The 11,116-nt window shown below is 35.5% G+C and overlaps 1 protein-coding gene across 1 annotated transcript; it reads right to left on the reverse strand.

Moving 5' to 3' along the window:
• Positions 1-537: 537 nt before the first annotated feature.
• LOC129741152 (uncharacterized) lies at positions 538-10,700 on the reverse strand. The gene is made up of 4 exons (XM_055732860.1): positions 9,548-10,700; positions 9,079-9,488; positions 1,102-2,200; positions 538-1,029 (listed from the first exon to the last, which is right to left on the reverse strand). Exons 1-4 carry the CDS (start codon positions 10,620-10,622, stop codon positions 614-616), a joined length of 3,000 nt encoding a protein of 999 aa, XP_055588835.1. The 5' UTR covers positions 10,623-10,700; the 3' UTR covers positions 538-613.
• Positions 10,701-11,116: the final 416 nt, after the last annotated feature.

Here is an 11,116-nt window from a genome sequence, read left to right on the forward strand (position 1 = left end):
TATTTTTTTATCTGAATTTTATGTTTTTTTTTGTTTTTTTAAACGAATTTGGAAAGTAGAAAATTTTAATTTATCAATGAAAACTTAGTGTAACATTTTTGTTTAGGGGTCAGGATCAAAGATCTAAATATAGATGAGGTCTGCAGAACGAAATTAAATAAATAAAACAAATAAAATGAAACCATCAGCCTTTTGGTGCCAGACTTTATTGGATAGGTATTCCTTTAGATTTGGTAAAATGGCGTTCAAAGATCGAGTGTTGAGTCAAAACACTGAGTGAAAATTGTTGAACAAAACACCTCTATAAAAAAAATCAGAAATTAATTTACTTGCTCATTTTTTATCATAGACTCAAATATATTTTCAGATGTCATTTAGATGTGTTTGTTTCATTGGTAATTTTGGTATTACGGAGGACGTATATAACAAGTTTTAAAATTTTGCAAAAATGCAAGTTACGAAACGATCAGTCGAACAATCTAGCCGCTATTATGATTGATTTTCTTCAAATTAAATTTAAAAAAAAATCAAAACACATAGGTATTTAAAAAATTTTATCTACTACATTTTCCGATAACACTATAGATTCGAAATGAAAATTATAAATGGGTGTTTACAACCTTTCTACCTTCAGCCAAACTCCATTAGCCGGTCCGAGGATGAAATTGGTCCTGGAATACTGCACCGGAATCTGAGTTCGATCGCAGATGCTAAACCGATACTGCCTCAGCAAACTAGCTAAACCGACCCGAGCCTGAATCTGTCCAAAACGCATTCCGATACAGATCCGAGGTCCCTCTCCGAATGGCAGATAACAGTACGGATCCCTTCGGGCAACTTGCTCCGCTGAAAATCTATCCGGCTCGTACTGATCCGGGTTTGGGAAATGATCCGGATCGTGATGCATGGCATAGATTGGGATCATTATTTTTCGCCCCTTGTGGATGACTAGGTCCGAGTTCGGTAACCGGTAATCTTTATCAGCATTCCGTTCCAAGATAGCTACCGGAGGATGTTTGCGAAGAGTTTCTGAAATGATTCCAATACATAAGAGCTGTGATGATAACAGCAACTACCAACTATCTGAAGATGTGCATTTACCATTTATACACTGGTCGAGATAACCCATATTCGAGACGGCTTCATAAGTGAGACACCCGTTGTTGGCGGCGTAGATGTCTAGTACGCATTTGCGTGCTCTCTCTTGAGCCTCCTGATTGAGGGCCAGCTCGTAGAGAGTGTAGGTCATTGCTGTCGACGAAGTATCATAACCGGCAGTGAAGAAGATAAATGCCTGAGCCGCTATTTCTTGGAAAGACAACTTTCCTATCTCTTCTCCAGACTCTTCCAAGCGGCCCGTGTTCTTTAGTTTCAGCAAAAGGTCGATGAAATCGTTTCGAGAAACGGCGTTATTTTCTCGATAATCAATCGTTTCTTTGGTGACTTTGGTGAAAAATGCCGATACGTCATCGTTGAGCTGCTTCATTCCTAGGGCATTTGCGTATTTGCGGAAGGCCTTCATAAGGTAAACGACCAGCGGCGAATGTGGCAGTTTATCGAAGGCAATCTTACCGTAGCGACGAAACTCGTTGTCTGGGTCGCGAAAACTGTTACATTCTAATCCGAATGCACACGTTCCGATGACGTCGATCGTATAACGCGACAGTAGATCGTGCATTTCGACTTCAGCCGTACTTTGTACCAACTCGCCGAGATGATCGCAAAACTGCTGACATACTCCCACCACCAAAGGAAATGTCATTTTAATGCGTCCACTCGTGAACGTAGGCGATAGTTTGTTCCTCAACGTTTTCCACTTCTGTCCCTCAATTGCGAACAAGTGCGCAGAAAGTGGATCATCCTTCTCGTTGAAGTAAACGCCTCGATTAGGAAAATAGTTGAAATCCTTCACCAACAGCGTTTTTATCAATTTGACATCGAAAATATACAACAGGGGCGTCATCAGCATAAAAACTCCCCCGTAAGGAGCCCCTTTTGTTTTAAAATAATCATAGTGACGTCTCGTAATTGGCGCAATATGTTCTACCTTTCCCAAGGTCCTAAAATTGCCATACGGAAATTCCGGTTCGATATAAGCCACCTGGCGATCCTTCCAATACTCAAAACGTTTCCTTATCCACCATCGCAAAAATGCGGCTAAAATAACACACCCGACTAGTTCAATTAGTACCATTGAGCTCTTTTACGACTCTGTTTTGGTTCTGGGTAGCTGGATTAACTTGTTGCACTCGCGAACTCTTCGACCGGACTGGGGAGCCTGATCACGATCGATAATTTACAACAGAGTAGTCAACAGCATTCGGTATACTTAAGTCTCTTCGTAAAGCACTCTCAGAGCTACTGAGGTTTTTTTTTTTAATTTAATTAGCTCTTCAGCTTCTCTATTTTTATCAACCTGTTTTTTTTGTTTGTTTGTTTTGGTCACTATTTCTTCTACATTGGTGCAAAAAAAAAGTTGCATGTCTCAAGCTACATTAAATCACTTTTCTACATGAGCTCAGCTCATGATTATTCGTTTATTCATGACTTAAGAAGGCAGGTCGATCTTGAGCTGACATGCGATCCATTTTAATTCAAATTCTTTATCTGTATGGTCAGATGGATCAAGAACTCCAAATAAAAACAGGAAACTCATTGAGTGTCTAATTAGCGGTTTTGTTTTAACCATTATAAAAGGCTGTATTTATATTTAAAAAAAAAACACCGTAAAATGTGATAAATACACCCACAAATTAGACTCTACTCCAATAATGAACTTTCTTAAAGAAGGAACTATTGATATAAGATTTTATGCCGGGCCGGCAGCTTTCTGAAAACGTGCTTTGTTCTCACAGCGCAACGGCCTTGCATATGTATGCGTGAAAGAAACCAAATAAAACAAATCTCATATTCTTTTTATCACAAGACAAAGCAGGATCAAAACAATCAACCAGAAAGGATATTGTCGAATGATGTGCCGAGCGCTGTGTGTGTTAATGATGATTATCTGCAAAAATTTCATGTTGATCAAAGATTTCCTGGTGATCAAAGGTCCCCCAGTTTACGGTAATTATGAAATTTGGGAGAAAGAAGATGTTGAATTGAAAAAAATATTTTTCATTTTCATAAAGTACAAACGTCATGTAAAATTACCAAACTTACCGATGTTAGAAAAAAAAACGTCTCAAACCGAGATTTGGCTTAAAAGATCGGCATGTCGCAGAGCTACATCCAGAATGCAAAGAAGAGAGCTGGACTACATACATAAAAGGTACAACCGCGATGAACGGCAACAATCGACGGCTAAAACTCGGGCACGGAACCTTTACGAGAAGATGCTGATAAAATATGGCTGCTGTGTGATGGACGACGAAACGTATATTAAAGCCGATTTTAAGCAAATTCCGTGGTTGGAGTTTTTCACCGGCAAGAGCAATAAGTTTGATGTGGACGACAAATTTATGAAGAAGAAAATGTCGAAGTTCACCTCCTAATATCCCGTTTGACAGGCCAATAGAGGCAATTGTGCCGGCCAATAAAAAAGTTTAACATTACTTTAATCATACTACCTACTTGAAGTTCTAGAAATCAAGGAAAACCAAACTAGAAAATGGGAATTACAACACAAAAGGGGGCCTCTAGTATCTCGAATAGTTTCACTATAATATAAGTTAAAGGACCCTACAGAATAAGCATTGCAAAACATTTTCAAAACAAAATTTGAACATTTTTCAATACAAAATTCAAGCAGAATCCGGTGATTATTCGACAAAAATTCACGAAGAAAGTAAAAAAAAAAACACAAGGGGTTTAAATTTTTCATCGAACACGTCAGTTGTGTTCGTATTGTTTTTTAAACTCCCGAGAACAATAATTTATATACAACTTGGGAACCGACACCTAAAAAACTGAGCACAATTTGAGTTATCTGTTTCTTCTTAATGTGAACAAATCCAGCAAAATACCGACTTTTTTAACAACATTCTGGCAAGCGCTGATTGTCCACTACTTTGAAAACCTGGGCATGTTCAAAAAAAATCTGGGGAATCTGGACCCTACAATAAATAGTACATCGCTTTCTCCTAATTAGTGAGTTAGGAATATATTTCAGGAGATTCCAGCTAACCAGACATTTTATTTATGTTTAGGAAATTTGAATAAATAAGAGAACCGTACACTGGGGGAACATTGATCACTTTGTTAATTCATTTGCGAATATTTTGGAGCACCCTTTTCTTGTAACACTAAAAAGTTATAAAATACTTTTTAAAATACTTACTGAAATAAGGAGTATAAAGCATGATCATTGATAGTAGAATATTCAAACGACATGAGTGGCTTTAACTCAATGTTTGTTCCAATTCAGATTTCATGTATCGGGGTAACTTTGATCACTATGGTTTAAACGTATCTCATCATATTCAAAATTATTGTTTTGATGCCAATTAGAACAGAAGGCTTAAAAATCAGTAACAGTAATTTTTTGTTTGGACTCAATTGAATTTTTCAATGTTTTCTTTCAAATACAAATACAAAGATGGACAATGTTGCTGCCTACATTTAGGGGCAAAAATTATAAACATTTCTTCTTTTGGTCTCAAAAAAAAAATGAAATTTTACTTGCCTTCATGCAATTTCCTAGGTTCTCCCACTGTTCTTATGATTTTTTTTAATCAAACTTGAACCATTTGATACGGTTTTTAGCTATTTGTTCAATACTGGCTTTCTCATAGAAAATGTCCGTTTTTTTTAATATCCAAAAATTACCATAGAATGTCCATAACAATAACACTAAAACTATACCTATACAAAGGAAAAAAGTTAAACTTTCATATAAACAACCCATTCGCTTCTAAATGCTATCATTTTATCAGGAGAGATGTTTGTTTGTAAGTCTTCGAAAAACCAGATATTTTGAAATTTTAAAAATACGTTTTAAGCAATTTAAAAAAAAATTAACTATAAACCAGATTTAGCCTATTTGAAACACAATTTATAGGCTTTCAAACGTAGAAAACAGTTTTGAGATATTTTAACTTCAGACTTAGTTAATGATGATTATCTGCAAAAAATCATGTTGATCAAAATTCCCCCAGTTTACGGTAATTATGAGATTTTGGAGAAAGAAGATGAAAAATTACTAAACTTCATCATTTGTGAGAAAATTTACAAAAGGCAATTTAAGGAAAGCATCACGTTTACTCAAATTTAATAAACGACTTTTTTTATTAAACACTTCAGAATTTGGACCGTCAATACCGACAATATCCGGGTCCAAATCAGCACAAGTGTAAGTACACAGCAAAAAATTTCTAAAAGTACACGGAATCTAAAACACGAGTGATCTATTTTTTCTTGAGTGTAATTACAAAAAGATGTAATTTTAAACTTCTTTCGATGTAATATTAGTCTATTTTCCAAAATTGAATAGAAATAAACTGTTTTGATTTAGTTTTACACTGCATCATGCGAAAATTAACCGATCAGTGAAATTTATATCACAAACAGTGTAAAATTATATCAGTTTGATTTAAAATTGAATACAAGTATTTAAATTGTGCCTTTTTATATTTCAAGTTAGTTTGCGCGTCTGGCACAGAGTAAACAAGTCGGAAAATTATTCGGAAACGAGTCATTCAAAGGCGTAGCTACAGGAGCACTTTAAGAGTCTTTAAAGTAGTAAGCTTATGAGACGTGAAATAGAGAATATGGTTGAAACTGATAAATTCTCTCTCCATTACAGCAAGGTCAGATTTTTCGCAGGGGCTGATATCCGGCCAGTGATTATCCGGAGAATCTTTTGCCACAACAATTCAAGTGTGCAGGATGCTGACCGAAAAATTATGATTTCCGGAACCATTCGAGGATGCTGATCATGCTGATTTGAAAAACATCCCCGTGCTGGGAATCATCGGATGCAACAACAATATCAGCCTGATGCTTTCCGAATGTTTTTTTTATGTTCAGTTTTGGAAATAAATGTGAATTAAAAATGATACATGCGGCGTATTTATTCAAGACAAAAGCAAAAACCTTAATATTTAGAAAAAATATCAATACTTACGATAGTAAATTTTAAAATTTACATCCCTGTGTATTTTTACACGACGGCTTTTGTGATCCAATCTCGAGCATTGATTTCGATCTAAATTTACACGCCTCAAAATTACATCCTCGAAAAAAATACACCGTGATAGAATTTTACATCAAAATCGATGTTCCGTTTTCGTGCATCGTTTTCGATCTAAATTTACACGAATTTTTCTTGCTGTGTATAGATAATGCAAAATAATGTATGCACCCTCTTTCCGACAATCAATTTTGAAAAAAAAAACAACAAGAATGAAAAAAAACTGCTGTATTTGCTAAAATCCGGTATCACATTTGAAATTCGAATTGAAACTTTTCCAGCTGATAGAACCAAAGTCTTCTAGTATTGACTCTGAGGTGCTTCTATTTTAAAATTATCTTCTGCTGAAGTAAATATCATGAATTCAGCATTTCATTTCCCAATTGACCGTTCATTCTCAAATTATGTTCATCATAAAAACTTTCTCATAGTTGAAATACGAATTTCCATTCATTAAATATAAATATTTCTATTTTTCTAATCTTGTCTTTTTCTAGATTTTAAAACAGAGTTTAAAACCATTGAGATTTTCAAGTTTTGTGTTGTTCCTTCAGTTCCATGGTTTTTCTGAGTATTGAGAACTCAAGGTATTTGGATTCCTTATCTGATTTTTGAATTTCTTTATAACTGACATCGTACTTTAAACATCCAAAAATCATTTAGACTTTATGTTTTCAACTTTTGTCACATTTAGAAGAAGTTTTTCAGAAATGTTTCTGTTATTAATATATGCTCTGATAAGAATCTTTTTCCTTATTGAAAATTGTAATCGCCGTTACATTTAAAATTATTGGCACGTTACATGAAAACACTTTACAATCGTTGTAGCATTCGTGTCTGAATTTGATTTGAAATGATAATTTGAATGGACATAATGGTTATTTGTAGGCAAAATGTTGAACTCACTTACAGTTCCTTCGCATTTTCAAAAATTATGTATTCTCTGAGATGGTATATGGAAAAAAACGATTCATGGGGTCCCCGAGAAAAATTGCCCCGGGCCCCCCAATGGCTTAAACCGGCCCAGGGAATTAGGGAATTATTCTGTGTCAATTGAAAGTAGGTACAAAAACTCATCTAGGCAAGAAAGCGATGCATGTGATTGTGGTAAAAAGTATATAATGTAAATATGCCAACACTTGCGTCTTGTTGACCGATGGCAAGTGAGAAGTCCTGGTTCCGTGCCGAAGACAAGTTTGTCCACAAGTGTTTAAAGTACACCTTGTTTTGACTCAAAATGATTTTTAGATATTTTCAAAGCATTATTTAAAACGTTTTTCAATTCTAAACAAAGAATAAGAATAAATCAAAACATTAATTTCAATACTTAAAGACTCTCTCCAGTGATATCAAAAATAGTTATAATACCTACGTGTATTATCGTTTCGATTTTCTAAAACTTTAACTTAAAATTAAACTTAAATTTTCTTAGATACAACCTCTCTCAAACGAAATATGTAGGCAAAATCGGAATTCTTGATTGAATGGGGTATAAAAAATAGATTCAACTCGTTTTTTTTTTATAAAAGTTAGTCAGTTCATCAGTTATCGATGATTGTCAATTTTGTCACTGATTCAAAGATTTATTCTGAAGCTTAAAAAAAAGGTTTTTGACAGGACGCCGAAATCTTCCAAAATCAGTTATTAAAAAAAAGTCACCGAAAATGCTGCTGTTTTTTAAATTTTTTTAGTTTAGTAGTATACTGCCGCTGCCGGCAAGTCTGTCCTATATACAAAAACAACGAAACGAGAAAAACGGCTTTAAAGATTTTTATAAACTTTCATGGATTTCTCGGTTGAAACTTAACCTTTTCTATTTCTTTCTCCACAGATATTAAGATAATTGTTGTAGAATTTCATCCAATGTTTTTTTGCTTTGTAATTTGTTGATGCAGAGGAGAAAATAATGATGGGACAGCCTTGCGAGTATATTTTGCATGCGTATTGAATGTACCCGCAAAGCTGTCCCATATTTGGCTTTTCCTTTGTCTTTTGATCTTTTGATTCTCTCTATCTTCGCTATATTATTCACTTTACTGATTTTTTACTGATGAAAATAAGTTTGTCATGGTGTTTATGACATATTTAGATAAAGATAACGTATTAAGTTTATCGTAAGAATTGAGTATGTATAAAATAAAATGAATAACAGCGTTCCATGGTTGTTTAACCTGTACCTATCTTTTGGATAGTTTTTCAGTCGATTATCTTTTGAAAAAGATTATAAATACCTACAAATTATATTAATGTTGAATCAAAAACAGCAAATCATCTTGGCTGCAAATATTTAATGAGAAAAATCAATTCAATATGACTAACGGGTGTGCTACCAGGTACGCGTATTTTGGTTCATAGATTTTATGAAAGTTCAAGCAGCAAGTAACAGCATGACCAAAACCTAAAAATATGGCTTTGTAGCTGACTATTTTCCATGTTTTACAACGAACAATTCAGTAAACCTTATGCGAAATTTGAAAAAAAAACCATGTTTGGTGGAATGTACCCATTAGGCTAAAGTAGCTTGTAAAAATTATGGAAACTTTTATTTTTGACTTTACTGTACTGTTTTATGTAGTCTAACTTTCGTAATTTCAATGAATGCTTATTTTGTCGCACACATTGTATGAATATTAGTAAAAGTAACGTGAATTAGAGGAGCTATTTTAAAGCACTCTGTAAAAATAGACATATGGGACAGCTTTGCGGGTATATTTCATATGGGACAGACATGACTTGATATTTTTTTCATATATTTTGAGAGCAAAGTTATGACAGTTTTTAGTCTAAATTGAAGAACTAACTGTATTTGAACGATTTTTGAGATAAACTGAAAAATGACAAAATGCATATGGGACAGTCTTGCGAATAGCGGCAGTATATTTTTTATTCAAAATCTGAATTCCCTCGTTTGTACAATAGATTACACACCTTTTTAGTTACTACTAAACCTTCTCAATTTTCAGCCACATTCCTCCCAAGAATCCGGTAAGATTATTTTTGGGGTCAAACTGTATCGGATTGGGAGTTTTCGGGGACACCGAAAAGCGGAAGTTTTTCAATAAACTCGCCAGTCCCACACGAGTTTGCATCAGTCCAAATCTCATGCCGATGCAATTGCGCGGACCGTAACCGAATGGGATGAATTGAAGGGGATGCCATGAGGCCATTTTTTCCGAGGTAAACCGATCCGGATCAAAGCGTTCCGGTTCAGGGAAGTATGTTGGATCGTTATGAAAGGCATGAATCGGTAGCAGAACTCGGGTTCCCTTTTCCAGTGTTACATTCATTTCTGGCACGAAATAATCTTTTGTAACTATTCGGTTGGAAAATGGCGCCGGCGGATATAAACGCATGGTTTCTGAAAGAATTTATAAACATCTTAATTTTTCCAATTTTAAGTAAAAATTTACTGATTACCGTGAATACAATTTTCGAGATATTTCATCTCATGTACAGCTTCATAGGTGAATGATCCATGGCTGGCAAGAACCTGGTTGATGTTATTTCGAGCTTTTTCTTGTACGTCTTGATTTCGAGCCATTTCGTATAAGAAGAAGGACATTGCCGTGGATGATGTTTCGAAACCAGCTAGGAAAAATACGAAACATTGAGCAACAATTTCGTAGAATTGCCACCCACCTAGATCAGCATCTCCCATTGAAGTTTCGTCTTTCTGCATCCTGATCAAAGTATCTAGGAAATCATCGCGTCTGATATCGTTTGTCTTTCGATAATTGATGGTTTTCCTGACTGCATCGAAGAAAAAATCTTCCACCTGCTGGTTTGTAACTTTAAGCCCCAGAAATTTGGACAAGCTTCTAAACGTATTGGTGAAATTACGAAGGAAAGTTTTCTTAGGAGTTTGTTCCATAGAAAGTCGTCCCATTTCTCTGAACATGGCTTTCGGATCCTCCAAACTGTTACATTCCAGTCCGAAAGCACAGCTTCCTATAACATCGGTTGTAAATCTTGCTAAGAAATCCTTCATTTCAACTTCATCTCCTTTTTCCAATTCCAGCATTATCTGCTTTCGAAATTGCTCAGCGACTGCTGTTATCGTTGCAAACATCAGCTTCATTTTTCCGGAAGTGAACGCTGGCGTAAGTTTGCTGCGCACATCTTTCCACCGCGTCCCTTCAAGGGTGATCAAATGAGCCTCCAGGGGTTCCGCCTTTTCATTGTTGTAAACTCCTCGGTCATGGAAGTGCTGAAAGTCCCGTACCAGCACATTTTTCGCCCAATCAAGATCTGCCATCACGACAACAGGTCTCAGGAAGAAATATAATCCTACAAATTTTATTCCTGGACCCTTGAAGCGATTGTAATATTCCGTTAACAGGAGAAAGAGTGGCTTCTGCTTCAGTTCTCCCAGATTTCCGAACGGGAAACTCGGAGCTGCGTGTGGAACATTTCGGTGATTCCAATAATTGTAGCAGTTTCGGACCCACCAAAAGGCTGCTAGCAAAACAGCTAGCAGAAGATAGATGAACATCTTTTCCGAAATTTTTGGCACCGTTATATCTGAAGTCGTTTGAGCTACTGACTGAGCTGGAGTCAAGGCTGCGAAAGATTAATCTATGCTATCTGTCCGTCTCAAACCTGTTAGTTGATAACGCACATGGTTGCTCTCAATTGTGGTTATGTTGTGCGGGTCTTTTTTTGGGGGCAATGAAACACGCTGTTTGAATTACATAACATGTGTTAGGGCTAGTAGTTGAGTTAGCGCGTTTGGAGACATGCATTTAAAGTTTTGGTACCCGAACGAATTTTCAAATCGCCTAAAGCCAATAAATTTGAGAATATATACATCCCGAAAAATTGATTCAAAAAAACTATATAAAAAAATTAAATTTCAATGAGAAAGCAAAACATCTGAGTACCGATGGAAGTCAAAGAAGATATAAGATAATACTCGTTATTTTCGGGCCGACAATCAGTCTAGACAGCTTTGATAAGTAGCTTGTAGAACAGCAATTTGTTCTATCA

The sequence above is a fragment of the Uranotaenia lowii genome, chromosome 2, assembly GCF_029784155.1.
Source record: "Uranotaenia lowii strain MFRU-FL chromosome 2, ASM2978415v1, whole genome shotgun sequence".
Classification (NCBI taxonomy): domain Eukaryota; kingdom Metazoa; phylum Arthropoda; class Insecta; order Diptera; family Culicidae; genus Uranotaenia; species Uranotaenia lowii.

Coding starts and splice junctions, on each gene's coding strand:
- LOC129741152 (XM_055732860.1), bottom strand. CDS start 10,622: ATGTTCATCTATCTTCTGCTAGCTGTTTTGCTAGCAGCCTTTTGGTGG. Junction 2,201..9,078: donor TGTGGCTGAAAATTGAGAAG/GTTTAGTAGTAA, acceptor GAGTCGTAAAAG/AGCTCAATGGTACTAATTGA. Junction 1,030..1,101: donor TCTCGACCAGTGTATAAATG/GTAAATGCACAT, acceptor GAATCATTTCAG/AAACTCTTCGCAAACATCCT.